The 19,748-nt window shown below is 36.9% G+C and overlaps 1 protein-coding gene across 1 annotated transcript in view; it reads right to left on the minus strand.

Moving 5' to 3' along the window:
* Nucleotides 1–19,748, minus strand: part of VWDE (von Willebrand factor D and EGF domains) — a 332,452-nt gene that overhangs the window by 203,467 nt on the left and 109,237 nt on the right. The window contains exons 7-12 of the mRNA XM_070753903.1: nucleotides 17,687–17,822; nucleotides 14,697–14,914; nucleotides 12,147–12,220; nucleotides 10,492–10,768; nucleotides 8,675–8,889; nucleotides 717–1,540 (exon numbers count right to left, since the gene is read on the minus strand). Coding sequence (XP_070610004.1) covers nucleotides 717–1,540; nucleotides 8,675–8,889; nucleotides 10,492–10,768; nucleotides 12,147–12,220; nucleotides 14,697–14,914; nucleotides 17,687–17,822 — 1,744 coding nt within the window. The remainder of the gene's footprint in view (nucleotides 1–716; nucleotides 1,541–8,674; nucleotides 8,890–10,491; nucleotides 10,769–12,146; nucleotides 12,221–14,696; nucleotides 14,915–17,686; nucleotides 17,823–19,748) is intronic.

Below are 19,748 nucleotides of genomic sequence, written 5' to 3' on the forward strand. Positions count from 1 at the left end.
CTCCTGATTGATGATGAGTTTGATCCCTTCCTCGGGCTCAGTCTGGACATCTCCTACACAAGGATGCACCATCTCATTGATGGGCCCCTCTCTCTAGAACACCCTGTCATATTAGGAATATCCCCAACCTCTATATTTTTAAGAAAGTTTTAAAAAGTTTGCTATTCCAGTAAGTTCATATGGTACAAAAGATATATGTGTTTGCTAGGTGCAATTATGTTTTAATTCTTCTGCAAACTATCTTGACATTTTTGATGTAGTGGACAATCTGTAAAAATTATATAAACAAATGACAAAATCTTACCTTTCTTGCATTAACGTAATATTTCTGCCAGACTTATATTTGCATTGTCATCCCATAGACAACAAGGTTAAAACATAATTCCATAAAACCAGTTTGTTTAAGGGAACCATCTCACCCATTATTAACAATGAACCAAAGTGAAAACAAAACTTAGTTGAATATCCTCTATGGTTTTACAAAGTAATCAATCAGATACTGTAAAAATCTTATAAAAGTAAAAACCTATTTATTAGTTTATTGAGTACTGTATCTTAACCAGCGATATTGTTCAAACAACAGTTTACTGCAGATATTCATTCTATTTATTCAGTGCTATAAAATAATAAGAGTTGCCTCATGCAAGATGGGTAGCATATAAATATAGTAAAGAAATAAATAAGATGATTAAGAAGAAATAGAATGTTTTACTTACCTTTGGAAATCTTACAATCATAGGAGATGTAGCCTTCAAAACATTGACACCCCCTTATAGTGCACTGTCCATTGCCATAACAGAGATTGGGACATATCAGTGCTGTAATAATTTTGTGATGGATAGCAGGTATCTCATAAGTTGAATGAAAATAGTCAGTTACATTTTCTAAAAGCAGCTTTTTTTCACAAATGTTTTCCAAAAATGGAATGAGCAATTCCCCCCATTTGAGATCATCCTTAATCTGCACATCTGAAAGACACATTTCAATGGCCATATCAAGTTGGATGCCAATAAATCCTTTGCAAGCTGAGCCTATAGTGGAATTTTCAAGCAATGCCTTGCAATATGTTAAGACTTCAGCTGAGGTCAGGCCACTTGGAGTTGGCCATGTAGCCTGAACCTTAGGCCACTCGCCTTCAAAATAATCTTCTGGGAAAAAATATGAAAAACTTTCAAAGTCAGTTGGACTTTGTAAAGAGGAAATAGGTGAATATTCCAAAGACCTTTGCCTTTTTTCTCTTTGGAGATCTTCCCAATGATTAGAGATACTAGTAGCACTTTGCTCATCATGTAATAAAGGATCTGTTTTCAAATGAATGACATACTCTGATGTGACATCTAGATATGGAATTACGGAAGTGTAATAAATTTTCTCATTATAGCAATCCAAAGATTGTGAGGGAGGATTCCAAAAAGTATGCAGAGAATTTAAAGTTTGCAAGTATAGTTCAGGCTTCTTCTGACATAAACAGAAACGTTCTGTCTTCTGCCATTTCGAGAAGGATGGAATGCTGTCAAACAAGCTCATTCCTGGAGCTATCCTGATAAAATACAATGACAGGTAAAGAGGTTAACATGCCAGACAGTTCACATAGATACATTAAGATATATAACTGTTCTGCCAGGCTCTCTGGTAGAAGCCTCCCGAAAATTCACGGGTACAAATTTCAGACACACACACATTTGAAAATTCAAAACAATGTCCTTTATCATGAAATTCAAAAGAAACAAAACACCCTTTTTGTATTGCAAAGAGCACTCTTTTCCAAAACAACCTTGCCGGCTGTACAAGTCCCTTAATCAGTCCTTAAGTACTTAGCTAGTAGCTGTGAAGAAACGTCACAGCCCTCCTTCTTCCCACAAAGTGAAACACACACACACTTTACTCTGCTTTGATGTCAAAGGCATGAAAAATCCACAAACAAAGTTCAGAAAAAGCGAGGCATGATCCTGAAGAACTGCGATCAGATAATCTTCCACAATGGCCAAACTAGCACGCTGCTATTTATAGCAGCAGCTCTAATTACTGGAGCCCCACACAAACACAGGTGGCCTCTCTTATCTCCTTTAATATTTCCTCAATTGGTCTCTTTGATGCATAAGTCTGCACCTGCGTGGGTCTAACACTTTGTCATCCGAATCGACTGAAGATAATGGTGATTGGTTTCCTGGGCTGTGTGCCAAGCACCACTCTTCCAAGTCACCCCCACCTTCTTCTTCATCCGAGGAAACTGCACTCCCTGACTCTGCCGGCAACAAAACAGGCCTAGGACATGTTGACGTTTCCCCTGTCTCCACCTCCATATTCCCAGGGGCAGGAGCTGGGCCAGAGCCAACCACAACATATAACAATATACTGAACTACAAGCAATAAGAATATACAGTTCTTATTGTACAGTTTTTATTATATACTTATGACTTATAGGTTTACTAGCAGAATTTATTATTTCCTGGCCATGTTTCAGAGAATATGAATGATAACACAAAAACCTTTCTGTCACTCATGGTTAGTGTTTGGCTGAAGCCATTTACTGTATTATCAATCAACTCCGTTTACTCTTTTTCAATCATAATGACAACAGAAACTACCCAAGTTACCCTGATCACAAGTTTACATATCCCAGTTTTTTATTTATTTATTTATACTGAGAATCCTATCTCTACTATATAATTTCTTTGAATCCTGAGCAATTTTCCTGGCAATTGCGGCTAAAAGTTTAGTTTGTTTACCTGACCGTGGTTTGATTTCAACAGAACCCTTCATTTTCCACTTCTTGATTAGAGTGTGAACATTGCTGATTGACATTCTCAATTCTTTGGATATCTTTTTATATCCCTTTCCTGTTGTATACCGTTTTCCTGCAAATCCTTTGATATTTCTTTTGCTTACCCCATGACTCCAGACAGGTCAGTGCAGCACTGGATGAAGGATGCAAGGGTCTGCCAGGAGGCCAGAAAGTCACTGGCCTTTTATACACACACATTGATTATCTGCAAACAGATCACAGGTGAGGATGGTTACCTTTAATAGCCATTCACACCCCTTTGTACCAACCTGTGTACAGGTTATCAGGCCAAAATCACCAGGATATGTAAGCTTTTGATCAGGGTCATTTTGGTAATTTCTGTTGTCATTATGATTGTAAAAGAGTAAACACAGTTGATTGATAATAAATGGCTTCAGGTAAACACTAACCATGAGTCACAGGAAGTTTTTTGTGTTATCATAAATGTTCTCTGAAAATGTCCCCCAAAATCATAAATTCTGCCAGGAAATGTAAACTTATGAGAGCAACTGTAAACCCTAGCCCTAACACTAGCAACAAGAGAATATTATTTTTAATGGCTAGGAACCTTTCACTGATTTGCACAGCCTCTAATCTGCCAAGCAAATTATTTTTACCAATCAAGAGGTACAGTATTCCAAAGACTGATGGAAGTTTCCATTGCAACCATTGGTCTTTTCAGAAATGCAAGTGGCAGTGATGAAAACCTTAGTTCCAGAGGCCATGGCTTTTTTCTCACATAGATGACATTTCAGGCAGATTTTCTCATAATATAAATTTGGATTGACAATTATTTTTTGTTTTTAAAAAACCCTTTTATGACTCTATAGTCTCTATTTGGGGCAGAGTCGGGGTGATTGGATGGAACTGAGAATTAACTAGACAGGTGCCCTTCCTGATGCCTATTTGGAGTTCACAGCAGATATTTTCTTTGTGCCCTTGGAAAGAAACATTTACCGCTACCTAGGAATAGAATGTTATGAGTGAGATTATCATTTTATACAGCAGTTGTGTATACCATTGTAAATTATTTGCTGGAATTGATATATCCATAGATTAATAATTTGCAACAAAGAAATTTAGCATTTAAAACTGCTTAGAATTTGTGTTTCTGAAAAAAGGTGAAACCCATATTAGATGCTTGAAGGAAAAAAAAGGAAAGGAGAGAATTTGTTCAAGCAAAATGGAACTCTTTTTGAGGGACTGAATGCAATCTCTTTTGAACTGCTGATCAACAGAATAATCAAGTCTTTTGTTTATTTTATTTTTAACAGCCAAGTGCAAATAGTGTCAAATTGTATACCGTACATAGCAATAATCTACACTGCTGCTTTTTCGGTGTATTTCTGATATCTTGGCAGTTGACAGTTCAGGTGCATTATCATCCTCACACACCACTTCCTATTGACCCACAGGTGGCAAATTTATCAGTTTAGCAGCTTCATTTGACAGGTATTTTCTCTAGCTGGGTACAGGTAATAGTTCAGATTAATGATCTTGGAAATGCTGATGCATACTCCAGTGACTAAGAGGCAAAAATATACATTCCTCTACAATGATTTTCGTACACAAATCTATGCTGGAAAAGTGAAAATGTTAAAATTTGTCAACAGGGTTGTAAAATTCATCTGGAAAAGTAACTGTTGCTGAATGTTTTTTAAAAATCTGAATAGAAAAAAACATCATAGATGATATTGATATAAGATGATACTGTAGAGTTCTGAATATCTGATAACTTTGTCTCTGGGCAGGTGTTTTTCCCCCTCCCTTACAAAAGCAACTATCATTATAAGAAATATACAGAGTTTTGCAAAGATAAACAACATGTTCTGGAAGGAGCAAAACAAGGTATAGGAGTACTTCCCCCCAAATGAGGGTGCTTTCAAACTTTCAAGCAGATTTGTGGGGCAAATAGAAGGAGGAAGGAATATTAAGATTTTTTGCCACCTTGATATATATAAAAATTAAAAAATATATGGTTTTACAAGTTTTTAAAAAGAATATTTTAGTGTAATTTTTGGGATATTAAAAATAGCCCCTTACTTACTTCAAAGGCCTCATGAATGTGTCTCACTATATAGGAATTTAAAAGCCAGGAGCCTGTGTTGAGGATTGATTCCTTATACTGTCTCTATCTTCCCTTAAATATTAACAGAATCCACAATGGAATGAGAATCCCATCTCTACTATATAATTAAGAGTCAAACAGAAAATAAATCGATCAAATAGAAATATCAAACTGGAGAAAAACTTTTCCTTAAACTTTGTTGAACCCCAAATAGGTTACCTAGACTTACTTCATATATAAAGAAAAAGGTCTGTAAACACAGATAAAGTTAATTAAAACTGTCTCTCAGCAGAACGATACGTTCACCACCAGAATAAAGATAACCAATGACACATACCTACACATGCCCATTGCCAGGGGTGGGCTGCTGCCCGGATGGGGTAGAATGCAGTGGGGTAGCAAAAATGGAGCTCCACCCCACAGCACCCAATTTGCACTGAAAGATATTGAAAGAAAATGCAGGGCATCCTGCATAAGCCACGCCCACAGTGTGGTAGTAAAAAAATTGGTAGACTTTCACTGCCCATGGCCCTCAAATGTCACACTGTAGAACCAGCACACACACACATACTCACACCCTTCAAGTTCCACATCAAGGACAAGCTCCCCTATAAAATGGCCCCTTTGTACCTCATTTTCTCTTTAGCTATCCCCACAGGCAAACCACTTTTCTTTTGGGAATAAATAAATCTCCTTCCCTCATAGGATGTCTGGATCTTGAGAAAGAATCTTGCATAAGAACAAATCTTTTGATTTGTTCTTATGCAACCCTTGAGGTGGAACCCCAAATAATTCTTCTGACAACTTGCTAAATCAGCAAATGGGCTGTAGGGATTCAGAACTGTCAGGGACTCCTACAAGTTATGGATTATATGTTAACATTATGAGGAGAGGCTGTTCTGCATATTTTACAGTATCAGAAATATGGAGTATTGGGCCCAATCAAATAAAATGAAATTCAATGCAGAAAAAAATAAAATCCAACAACACCAAAGAAAAAACAAAGATATACTGGACAAAACCACACTCAATAGCAGTGACTGTGAGGGGGATCTTGATGGACAACCAATTAAATATGAGACAGCAATGTGCAGTGGCAGCCAAAAAAGCCAACGCAATCCAAAATTGCATTAACAGAGAGATAAAATATAGGACTAAGGAGGTACTAATATCACTCTATAAAGCCTTAGTTAGACCAAACTTAGAGTACTGCATCCAGTTTTGGTCAACACGCTACAAAAAAGACACTGAAACTCTGGAGTAAGTGTAGAAGAAAGCAACCAGGATGATAAGGGGGCTGGAAACTAAAGCATATGAAAAGCAGTTGCATGAACTGAGCTTAGCCAGTCTGGCAAAAAGAAGGACCAGGGGTGACATGATAGCAGTGTTCCAATATTTAAGGGGCTGCCACAGAGAGGAGTGGGACAAGCTGTGTTCTAAGGTACCAGAAGGCCAGATGAGGAATAATGGATGGAAGTTGACCAAAGACAGATTCAACCTGGAAATAAGGAGAAACTTTCTGACAGTGAGAGCCATCAACCAGTGGAACAGCTTGCCTGCTGAGGTTGTGAGAACTCCAACATTTGAGACTTTCAAAGAGAGATTAGACTGCCATTTGTTTAAAATGGTGTCGGGACTCCTGCTTGAGCAGGACTAGATGACCTACAAGGTTCCTATTTGCTACTTGCACTACTTGCAAGTTATCTGGATGAGAATATTAGTGACTCAAACAAAAAGTATTGACAGACCAATGAAACCAAAAGGAATTCAGAAAAGAAAACACATACTTAATTTGATGGGCACCATTTTGCATTCTTATTCAGACTAGTAAATATTGATACCTAATTTTGGTAACTGGAGACCGAAGGAGGGATATAAATTGAAGAATGCTGGAATCATAGATTCCTTGATTTTTAGACAGGCAGATATCCAGAAAGTGATGAAAATATGATAGAGGACAATGCACAAATACTGGAAGCAAAAATTTATCTATGTCGATCAATCACAGGAAAATATGTATTGATAAATATGTCTGATACTGGATACTTCATGATTTATGATTTATGATAACATTTTCTCAAGTATTTTTTAAATACAGGAATGAGCTATTGAGTAAATATTATTAAGAATATAGTTCATGCTGAAACAACTTTAATGATCCAACAGTGACAAGCAAATCCTTTAAAAGTTTTAATAAACACAATAATTAATCATGTGTAAGTGTGCCATGATAAATAGAATAGAATAGAATAATTTATTGGCCAAGTGTGATTGGACACACAATGAATTTATCATTAGTGCATATGCTTATCAGTGTATATGAAAGAAAAGATACATTTGTCAAAATCATGAAGCATAACACTTAATGTTTGTAAGCAATCAAGAAACAATCAATATAAGCAATCAGGAAACAATCAATATTAATATAAATCGTAAGTATACAAACAACAAGTTAGCCATACAATAAAATGACCAGATTATAACCTCAGTAAAGATGGACACCATTGGCGGGTGGGGGAAACAGATGACCTTTTTGTGTGAGTGTGTAAAAATATCTTGCCTGAGTAAAAAAAAGTTTGCTCTCCAGAATGGAGCTGCCCAGCGCTTTGCTTCAGAAGGCTTGCTACCTGCTTGTGGTCTTCTGCGCCCTACATCTCTTGGCTGTGCTCTTCTACTGAGGGGCAACATGTTCAGTCACCAGTGGAGCCCGGAGCCACCTCCTCACAGCCAAACAATTGGCCATCAGATTGCCCTGACCCTTCCCCCTTCCTGCGTAAGTGTGAAAGCTCCACAGGCTCAACTAAGCCGCCTTCCCCACCACACTTCCCTCCCAACTCGGCTTTCACTTCGCCCTGTGGTTTCCCCACAGTTTCATCCCAGTCACCTTTTGCCTTTCACTTCTCGACACCTTCTTTTAACCCATTTGACCCAGCGCGCCTCGTTGCTGCAAGTCTCCACCTCCCTGTTCCTGTCTCTTTAAGGCCCTGGCTGCCTCCCTCCTCTCAAAAAATCCCACTCACTGGGTTTTGTCCTTTGGGGTCTTCCTTTGCCGGTCACCAAAAGTGCTGTGGCCGAGTACAGAGGGAAGAACTTTATTGTATTGCCTTTTCCCATGTTCAGGTATAAAACTTCTTCACTTTGCAGATTGGCTGACTTCGCGATCAGGAGAAGGAGAAGCTGCCCAACTCAACTTGGTCCATTCCTAAGGTGACCAGATGTCCCATTTTTAAAAAATCAGGACAAATTGCTGAAAAGCAGGACTGTCCCACCAAAAGAAGGACATCTGGTCACCTTATCATACAGTCATGTGGGAGGAGATGAGTGATAGGAATGATGAGAAAAATTAATAGCAATAGTAATGCAGCCTTAGTCAATAGTATGACAGTGATGAGGGTTAAATAAACTCACTAATTGTTTGATATGATTTAAAACAATTCTGAATTCTGTAAATTCTGTAGCAGAATTATGTTGGGGGGTGGCAGAGAGAATTATTTAAAGACATAATAAAGACTCCAATAAGATATTAAGCCCTCAGATAAATTTGGTAGTCTACTTCAAAAACATTAAGTGTGCTTGGTAAAGTGCTAAGCTGAAAGAGGTATAAAATAGGATAGACATCTTCCATCATATTTCCAAAGTTTATACTGAAGGTTCAAAACACATTTTTAGTGATATAGTCTGAAGGTCTTTGCTAGTACTTTTGTCAAGGTAGGACAGAGCTCTTGAGCACATCACTGCAAAAGCACATTACGGAGTTTATATTGAATGTTTTTATAATGGTGGCTCATTTTTTAGTGTAACCTTTGCCACTTAAATCTTACCTCCAAGCTTCTATGAAATTCTCCTCTGTTGTACTATTCTGGTGAGAAAGTAAAGAGCTCCCATCAACCCTGTGGAAGTCATTTTGACTATTTCTGTCAAATGTACCACATAAACCTCTGGTTCTGTTAAAGTCACTACTTGCTGCCCTTACTGTCAAACTCATTCCCCAGTCATTAAGATCAACTCGAACAAAAGCTCCTGACTGGAACAAGATCTGGAAAAACAGAGAAATCTGTGAATGGAACCATTTGGAAACTAAATAAGGAGAGAAGCAACTTAGAACTAAGGAGAAATTTCATGACAGAACAATTGATCAGTGGAATGGCTTGCCTCCAGAAGTTGTGAATGCTCCAATACTGGATGTTTTAAAAAAGTTGTTGGATAACCATTTGTCTGAAGTAATGTAGTTTCCTGCCAAGCAGTTGTTGTTATTGTTATTGTTATTGTTATTGTTATTGTTATCGTTATCATTATCATTATCGCTATCGCTATCGTTATCGCTATCGTTATCGTTATCGTGATCATCATCATTATTGTATTTATTTTCCACCTGAATTTATTTACTTAGAGAATATATATAGCCACACAGTCATTTTCAGTGACTCTGGTCAATATAAAGAATAAAAAACAATACCCCCACTAAATAACTAAATAATTATTTTATCAACTCTGAAGCAAACCTGGCTGGGGCCATCTTTGTGGCTTCAGAGTTGCCACTAGATTGGAGTGGGAGGAAAATAGTTGGCTGTGGTTTTGCAATCAAAACAAAAAGTTTTCCTATGAGAACCAAGATCATTCCAACAGGTGGCTGGGAGAGGAGGAGTATAGTAGTAGTAATAGTAATAGTAATAGTAATAGTAATGGTAATGGTAATGGTAATGGTAATGGTAATGGTAATGGTAATGGTAATGGTAATAATAATAATAATAATAATAATAATAACAATAATAATAATAATAATAATTTATTAGATTTGTATGCCGCCCCTCTCTGAAAACTCAGGGCGGTTCACAACAACAATAATAACAATGTTACAATGTACACAAATTTAATATTAAAAACATCTAAAAAACCCATCATTTAAAAACCATGCACCACACGCTTTATAAGTAACCAAACAACTGGCCAGCACTTCTATTGGATCATGTGACTGATTACTTGGGGAAACGGAAAAACTTTCACTTTTAATTAGGTGAAAACCATAGGAACTTTCAGAGTTGGTTTTCACCAACTGTGCCAATATGATGTATCCAATTAATTGTTCTTTGTGGAATCTATTTGCCTGGGTGAGTGCATTCCATGGAATGTTGACATCTTTCTCTACTAAAAGTGAAAATAACAAAGGCATCTTTCCTGCCTTTTTTTTAACCATCCGCCAGTAATTAAAGCTCTGCAGATTATACTCATAAGATTCAGATCTCTTGGTTGAAAAATGTTTATACAGTAATAGTAGTATCCCAATGTATATCCAAATGTTTGGATTTCTTTTTCTAGTCTAGTTCTCCCATTTATGACTACCGAAGTGAAACATGGGATGGCTTTATATTATTCCATTCATTTTTGAATGATGAAACAATTCAAACCAGTCTATTGACCCTAATAGTAATATTCAAGTCTATAATACATCATTGGTGTTCAGAATTAACTTCAGTTTGCATTTTTTAGGATGCCTAATAGTGAGTGATTGATCAGCTAAACAAAGAATACTAGAACTATATCAGTATGATGTTTTAAAAGTCACACCATTCTTTAATTTCCATTTACACATTTTGTTCTCCATCAGTAATATTATAGTAAATAAAGGTGATATACATACAGTGATTTTTTTTCCTCCATAGGACTTCATGATTTTGACATTTTGTTGTGATGAGGCTCTGATGTTTTGAATTACCACCTGAGGCTTGGTTTCCAGAAATTGCCTGTTGCACATGTCAACAACAACAATATCATTATCTTCCAGTGCAACAACACCACAAATACAGGCGATGGCAATATGGTGGCTGGCACAGTCCCACTGACGTACATGCACCTCAAACAGACGGCTAAGGCTCTTGTACAAGACAAAAGTTCCAACCAAGTAGTTATTGTAATGCCTAAGAAATCAAAATCAAGGAAAAAGTTACAGAATGGCATACTCTGTTTGATTGATTTGCACACTTTTACTTTTAATAACAAGATTCTTTAATTAATCCAATATAGTAGCTGACTTCAGAGGAGACAGAAAATAAACACTTAACAAGGAAAAACACCTTTTCATCACTATAAGTAACCTGAAACACCACACTGAAGTTGTTAACTAGGAATGCATAAGAATTCGTATGAGCTGCTCATAGGTGTCTAGACTGGCTGTTATGACAGCAGACATGGGCAAGGTAGATAAACATTTGACAAAAGTAAATGGGAATATAGAGTATCTCCCCCTCTATATCTTATTAAATATATTTTAGCTATAACTTGGGTGTTTTATGGCTTAATACTCTTGAAAGCAAAATCAATGCTCAAATATCTTTGGTGAATAATAACCAGCCTTTTTAAGATCTACAATTGCTGAGTGAATATTTCATAGGAAAAAAATATACCTTCAACAGAATCCTATTTATCTAGACATTCATCTATTCCCCTTTATTATGAAGTTTTCATAAGGTTTGAAGATAGGTGCTGCCAAAAAGTGACAGCAAACTCTGAATGTTGCCGCAGAATACCATCCACAGTTACTGCAAACAAAGAACTGCAAACGTATCCAGAGATGAACTTCACAATAGTGTGCCTTCTTCAAACCTAAAGGGCTACCATATGACAGTGATATACTCATCTTGACCCTACAAATGAGCTTCATCCTCCCAGAATGAACTGATTTGGTTGTTACTTAGGGCCATATCTCATTCTACTAGCTTCTACGCTTATACTCAACTGTTATTGATGGGTGTTATTATGAACTGTCTTTGCACATGACCAATAAGATTTCATGATTGTACAAAGAATAATTGAGACAGAGAAGTATTATTTCTTTAGGTGGTTGCAATGTTACTTAGTTGTAAATCTCTCTCAACCAATTTACTTAGTTGTAAATTAATGAAATGTTTTGAAATAAATATTCTTTACATTTTTGTTTACTACATTGTTAATCCTATGGATTGCTCTGTTAGCAAGGATGAGACAAAAGCACCCAAAGTAAATTCAAATTCATTCTGAGCTATGGAAAAAAACATGCTTTTATTTCTATCATTTTGAACTAAATTCCATACACATTGCTAATATGATTTTTATTTTAAAAATATTTTAGTTTCAAAATAATTTATTGACTAGTTTCTCTTTGGCTTTTACTAGCATTTTTTTTTTTTGGGGGGGGGGTTCTTTGGATTCTGCAAAATACTGGGAAAAGGAATATTCATATATCAAAAAATTAAATTGATTTAAAATAAAAATCAGCTACTATAGAGAATCTACACAATTTCTTGAAAAAATACTCACCATCCATCAAATGTGATTATGTGTGGATCTGTGAAAGAGTAGCAGTAACCTGTCGGGAGGTCTTGAACTGTGACCTAATTAAAATAAGAAATGGAATTCATACGGTCTTTGATTATAGGATTCACCATATTGACTCATCATATTTGGGTTTGAATTTGTTATAGGTGAGTTCAAATCAGATTTAACATATATCCTAGATAGTGGTTATTATTAGAATTTCAATTATTTATTTTTGGAATTTGCTTTTAAGAAGTAGCGATGGGGAATATAATGCTGTACTTTCCTTCTAGAACAGCATCAACCTGGAGATTGCTTTGGACTTCACCATACTAACCTTTAAGTCAGCTGTAAAAACATGGCATTTCCAGCAGGCCTTGGGATAAAGATTCCAGGCCCAGGAAAATATTAGAGATGTTTTTTTACATTGTTACCTCAAACTGATTGTTTTTCTCCAGTTTTTAATTTTGTGAAATCACAAAAAACTTGTGAATTGCTTTTGCAGTTAGATGGTCTAGGAATTGGATATATAAATGCATAATTTGAGGAGGTTTGGGAAAGAGAAGGAGATGGAGGAGAATGAAGGAGTCAAAAGTAATGGGAGCTCCAAAAATTATGGTTGGGGGAAGTTATTATAGAATTAATGAGATCCCAATTAATGAGATCCCAATATTTAGGTGTATTTCCCTTCTTTTTTTCTCTCATGTCTTTAATTTCTTACCTTACAATTCTTACTAAAAATACATATAATACTGTTGTCTTCTGAGGTAAGTAGTGTTATCCAGAATGCAAAATAAGAGAGTAGAGTAGAGTGGAGTAGAGTAGAGTAGAGTAGAGTAGAGTAGAGTAGAATAGAATAGAACAGAATAGAATAGAATAGAATAGAATTCTTTATTGGCCAAGTATGATTGGACACACAAAGGATTTGTCTTTTTGCAGGAGAGGCGGAGTAACGACACGGACACAAGAGCTGGATTTAAAACTGGGTCATTTTTATTAAAATAAATTTGCATAATTTATTTAAATAAATTAGCAATTAGCATAATTAACTGTAACCCTAACAAGGACCCGCAGGGTCAAACAATTGCTTCCGGGGCGGAAAATGACGTAGAATAAACTTCCGGGGCAACTTATGGGCGTAGCTCCATGCTAATCCAGGTGAGGGACCACTTCCTCACCTGAGACCTTGCCATGCACTTGCATGTGGGAGGTCCCACCGGCTAACCCCTTTTATAGGGCTGGCAGGCTCCGCCCGAACTCATAATCGGTCAGGCCACCCTGACCGAGATTTTCGGCCGAGATCTCGTGAAGCCTTGCGAGATCTTGGCCGCATGTCCAATATGGCGGCTTTGCCTGTCTCCGTGTCCCCGGGCCTCCTGCAAAATGTGCCGGGGGATGAAGACCACCGGCGGTATTGTGTCCAATCACACTTGGGCAATAAAGAATTCTATTCTATTCTATTCTATTCTATTCTATTCCATTCCATTCCATTCCACTCCACTCCGTTCCGTTCCGTTCCATTCCACTCCACTCCACTCTATTCCTATTTTGCATTCTGGATAACACTGCTTACCTCTGAAGACAATAGTATTGTATGTATTTTGTGTGTGTATGTGTGTCTGCATGCACATATGTAATCTCAATTAAGATGGAATCTGGGGATGAGTAAGAACTCCTTTCAAAGCTTTCCATTTACAGGTAGAATTGAATACAATCCCTATAAGGAATATTTCCCTTTTCTCCTGAAAGATCTGGATGACTTTCTTGAGCAGATTTTGAAAGATAAGGATGGGATGGCTGGTGATAAAAAACAAACAGAATTCTGTATAAATGACATCCTAAATATTGATTTGTGCATTCATTAAGATGAAGAGTTCTGCTCAGGTTATTTTATATGATGATTCATTAAAACATATTCTTTATTCCTGGCTAAAACAAATAAAATCCCTGATGGATGTTATCCCTGATGGATAACAAAATTGTTTGGTTTGCGTTACAGTCATGAAACATTCTGCATAACACAGCAGTAAAGACAACTAGCAGACCTAATTATTTTCAACTATAATTAGTTATTCTGCTGGGTTTCTTCTGAATTTTATTCAGATACAAGAAAGACTTTACTTTGATATATTTAAAAATATGGAACAGTTCTAAAGTTCCATTTTTCAGAACCAAATGAATTGGTTTGATGATTGAAGCATGTGAAGTATTTGCAACTCGATCCAATTCAAGCTGAACAAAATTGAAGCAGATATAAATTACTGAAATCCAACCCTCATGTATGAATTATTTCTTTCTCAAAAATGGTGCTTTTTTTTCTAATGATGAAGAAGTTGACTTCTGGGCTTATTCAGTACATTTCAAAAATCTCTGTTAGGATTGGTTTATTAATCTTTTAAAAGATTGATTAGTTTCCAAATTTGCAAAGAGCAAAAGAATAATAAAGGTAAACATAAATAAAAATAACGGGGAAGGAGTGCTCGGTGGGTTTTTTTGTTTTTTGTTTGTTTTACAACAGGATGTAAAAACCTCTTGGCTGTTGCTTTAACCTACCTTGACATCCATGGGCTTATAATCATGCCACAGAGATTTATTTGGCTCAACTGGCTTGGCTGTGATATAACTGATAAAGTTTCCATTTTCTACAAAGTCATTCACAGCCCTTACAGCAAATGTTGCTCTTGCACAGCTGCCTTCTCTGCAGGGCCTTTGTTCCAGATCCACATGGCATGTTGAAAGAGCTATGTTCGATGTCCTGTCTAACAAGTTATCTTTAAAAAGCACAAAAACATATTGGATAAATTTATAATGCTGTCGAAAATTTACTCGTTTTAATTTTTGTTAGAGAAATGATGTTGGATGGTCTTTTCTGTGTGATTAAAAATAATTCTTGCTGATTTTTAAACAGAAACAGACTACTATGCAGGAAAAGAAATAATAATAAAGACCAAATATGTATCTCAGCAACGTTAGTTTCTCTATTTAAAAATATTTAAGTCTAACCCCATGCCAAATAGAGCTCCCAAGGATTCAGTTTACCAAGTAAAATAATAAAACATTTCAACAGATGAAAACATTAACATTTTAAAATAGGATCACATGGCTTCCTGTGTAAAGAATATATCTAGGGCTATATGCCATCATTCTGCATCCATGGCTTTTAACTCCATCCACTGGGTAGAGGTCCCAGGAAACACTGGATTCTTCAGTTGCCACACTCTTAGAGCAAAAAGAATGAAAACGTCTTCCACCTCTCTCTTTCCAGTCTCTGAGATTGGAAACATATTTTACTTCTTGCCAGTGTTAAAAGGCAAAAAGATGCAAATCAAGATACAAGGTAAGTTATCTTCAGACATAGTCACCAAGGACAAATGGTGTGAGTTCTTAAATCTATGCTTAATATTTGTTAAATTATACGTAGTAATTAAGGAAAATGAATCTGAGCCATACATTTAAGATCTGAATTCTAAAACAAAAATCTACATAGGTATGCTTGTTTGCGTGTGTATGCAGTGGCGGGCAGCACCCGGTGTGCCCAGGTGCATGGCTCTCGTAGGTCGGCTGTGCCCAGGTGTGCAGCTCCAGTAGATCAGTGGCTGTGCATGCGCGCAACTGGCAAGATACCTGCAATTTTTGTATATATTTTTTTGCTTCTGTGCATATGCAGAAGCAAAAACATGGTGAAAATTGCCAAAATCTCACACGAGGATGCTCTCGTGCATGATATTTGGGTGGTTTCTGCTATTTCTTTGCTTCTGCACATGTGCAGAAGCAAAAAAAAGGTGAAAATTCCCCAAATCTCACACATGCGAGAACGCTCGTGTGAGATTTTGATTGCTGCATATGTGCAGCAACCGAATTGTGTCTAAGCGTACATGCATGGAGCGCATCGTTAGCGCCAGCAACTGGCAGCACATCATTGTGTGTATATATATTTAATGATTGATAACAAAGTATGGAAAGAAGTTATTTTTTCCTAGCTAAACTAACATAAAGTACTATTACATTGAGATTTTTGAACCCATATTTTTCTATTTTAATGTACATTTAAACCACACCATCTATAAACCCTAACATAAAGGTTCTATATTAGCTGTCATGAACATTATCTTCTAATGTTAATAAAAATGAATAAATTGCTTAATGTACCAAATCACTCAATGCATGATGTATTTTTCCCCCTCATCTTTTTGGTATTATATAAGACACAGCCTTAGCAGAATCAAGAAACAAACTCCTTGTCCTGAAAAAAACCCTCTTCGTTTAATTACTGTGAATTCATAGTATTCACCCACAGAAAAGTCCAGGCAATAATCCTTCCAAGGATTAACTGAAATACAGATCTTATCAGTTCTTGGATAATTGCCAGGCTAGGTTAGGGTTAGGGTTTGATTTACAGGTACAAAGCTGTACAGTGTTCCCTCGATTTCTGCGGGGGATGCGTTCCAAGACCGCCCGCGAAAGTCAAATTTCCGCGAAGTAGAGATGCGGAAGTAAATACACCAGTTTTGGCTATGGACAGTATCACAAGCCTTCCCTTAACACTTTAAACCCCTAAATTACCATTTCCCATTCCCTTAACAACCATTTACTCACCATTATTACTGGTACTCACCATTGAATATGACACTTAGTGATCCTGATATTTTTAAACATAATTATTTATTTACAATAAATTTTTTTTTGTTATTTATTTGCAAAAATTATTAGTTTGGCGATTACATATGACATCATCGGGTGGGAAAAACCCATGGTATAGGAAAAAAACCGCAAAGTAATTTTTAATTAATATTTTTTGAAAAACCGTGGTATAGGCTATTCACAAAGTTCGAACCCGCGAAAATCGAGGGAACACTGTATATCAAAGTCACTAGAGTGCCTTCCGTCCCCTGTCCTTTTGCTCTTCTATATCTCCTATACCTTTCTTCTATTCCTATATCTCTTCTATTCTTTCATTGATGTGTTCTATTACTATATCTTCTTTTCTATTATTTCTTAGATATATTTTACTGTGAGCATCTCCTTTATAACCTTCATCATGTATTTTACTATGTGTATATAGATATATACCCACTAAAACCCTCATTGTGTATTGGACAAAATAAATAAATAAATAAACAGGAATCCCGATGAGCAAATCTAAAAATACATTCAAATGGTTGTTTCCCACAACACTACTCCCCTTTTGCTTCCATTTATTCCTCTCCTGACATCTCTGCACATACACACATCTGTAACAGGCCCCAGCTGTTCTTCTTCCCCACTTCTCTCTGATGCTGAAGGCATCTGGGAAATGTTGAAAGGCCCTGGCTCTATCTCTACTTCTGACACAGAGCATCCATCAGAGCCTTCCCCACACTCGACGACTGGCCCAACTTCCTCCGCAACTTCCTCCTCATCTGACAGCTGGTAGGCCACAGCAGCTATGAAACCTATTTTACTTCTGAAGTATTTTACCACCTTCAGCTTCTAGATTCATTACAGGTATGATGACTTCAGGAAAAATGTGGCAGGTTATATGCTACCTGACATAAGGTACTTACCAGAAATCTGAGTGCTTAACTGTAAAGTAATTTTACAGATGTCATCCTGGGCCAAACATGTAATAGGAACGGTACTTAGAATTGTCAAAATATGTTCCTTTCCATCTTCTGCAATTTGTAAAGATTCTGGTAAAAACTGGAAATAAAGACAGGTTATCAATCTTAGATTAAGCTCGTATCAACCGCTAATCTCTTCTTGTGGGAAATGGCTTCTTGTTTAAAGGTGAACCTTTAATTTTTCTGCTGGGAAGCAGACCTTTGAGAACATGAAGAGAGGAAGACAGTGTCAGAAATGACAAAACCTCTTAAGTAAAAAAGTTAGCCTAACCAGAATCACACTGAGGGGCCTAGGAGTAATTTTAATAGCATCTTAAGAGCATTAGTTGAACCATACTAAGGTCAGCCTTAGTACCTAAAAAAAATAAAATAATCTATTCTCAGGTTGATGATCATTCGGCTGAAAAAAGTCTGAAAATGAAATACTTTCTTGAAAAAAAAATACTTTTTTTTGTTTATTGTGTTTTTATTATATACACTGCCAAGAGTTTGGTTTGGTAGATGGCTAACTATATAAGTTTCCCAGTGATTTCTCACTGAGGGGTGATGTTTTTATTGCATTGTTAGAGAAATTTTTAGTTTTATTTATGAAAATTAGAAAAGACTTGAGACAAAAACAAATACGTTACTTTAAGTAAAATATATATTATTATAAGTATATATATATATATATATATATATATATATATATATATATATACATACATACATACATACATACATACATACATATATATATATATATATATATATATATATATATATATATCAAGCTCTTACTCTAAGATTAGCATTAGTCTACATTATTTCCATAGTCCCTTATTTAATCATCAAAGCCCAGATCAACTTTTCAGTTTCTCACAAAATGTACAGTAATGGTTCATATTTTAATATGTTTTTTTTTATAAAAAAAGATTCGGTATTGCATGTGAGTGCACCCACAAGGCATGGCCAAATAGTGCAGGAGGAATGGAACTGGCATGAAGGTAAGTTAGAACCCACCCCTGGGTGGGATAAACTGGTTCTCCAAACTGGGCAAAAAGTTAATAACTAGTCTCCCCAAACTGGTGTGAACTGGCTAAATCCCATCTCTGTATTTATGTATAATATGATATGTCACATGTACGTCCGTACGTATGTGCACACATACATGCATGCATGAATACATACATACATTCATACATTTAAGGTTTATAGATTAAAGAATTAAGGAGTTGTTTTCTCAAATTACTATGCATTTTCGTTGTTTTCAATTTTCACTGGGAAAAGGGGCGTACATAGTAAGGGGCGTACATAAGCGCACTAGAGTGCCTTCCGTCCCCTGTCCTATTGTCTCTCCTATATCATTTATTTATTTATTTATTTATTTATTTATTTATTTATTTATTTATTTATTTATTTTTGTATGCCGTCCCTCTCCATAGACTTCTCTACTATATCTTCTCCACTATATCTCTATAAGCTTCATTGTATAGTATTGTGTATTAAACTAAATACAGTGATCCCCTGCTTGTTGCGAGGGTTCCGTTCCAGGACCCCCCGCAACGAGTGGGTTTTCGCGAAGTAGCGCTGCGGAAGTAAAAACACCATCTGCGCATGTGCAGATGGTGTTTTTACTCCCGCAGCGCTAGTGAGGAGCCAAAGATTGGGGGCGGGGCAGCTGTTTTAAAATGTCGCCGCCGGCATGGGGGGCTTCCTAGCAGCCCCCCAAACCCGGGTTGGGGGTCCGGGTGGTGCTGGCAAGCCCCCCATGCCGGCGGCGACATTTTAAAACAGCCGCGCCGCGCTGGCTGTCGGCGCTTTCGAGCTGAGTCCCGGAGCGAATTCGCTCCAGGACTCAGCTCAAAAGCGCCGACAGCCAGCGCCAGCGAACGGCTTCTCCGCGCTGGCTGTCGGCGCTTTGGAGCTGAGTCCTGGAGCGAATTCGCTCCGGGACTCAGCTCCAAAGCGCTGACAGCCAGCGCCAGTGAACGGCTTCTCCACGCTGGCTGTCGCCGCTTTTGAG

Source organism: Erythrolamprus reginae, chromosome 1, assembly GCF_031021105.1.
Source record: "Erythrolamprus reginae isolate rEryReg1 chromosome 1, rEryReg1.hap1, whole genome shotgun sequence".
NCBI classification, from domain to species: Eukaryota; Metazoa; Chordata; class Lepidosauria; order Squamata; family Dipsadidae; genus Erythrolamprus; species Erythrolamprus reginae.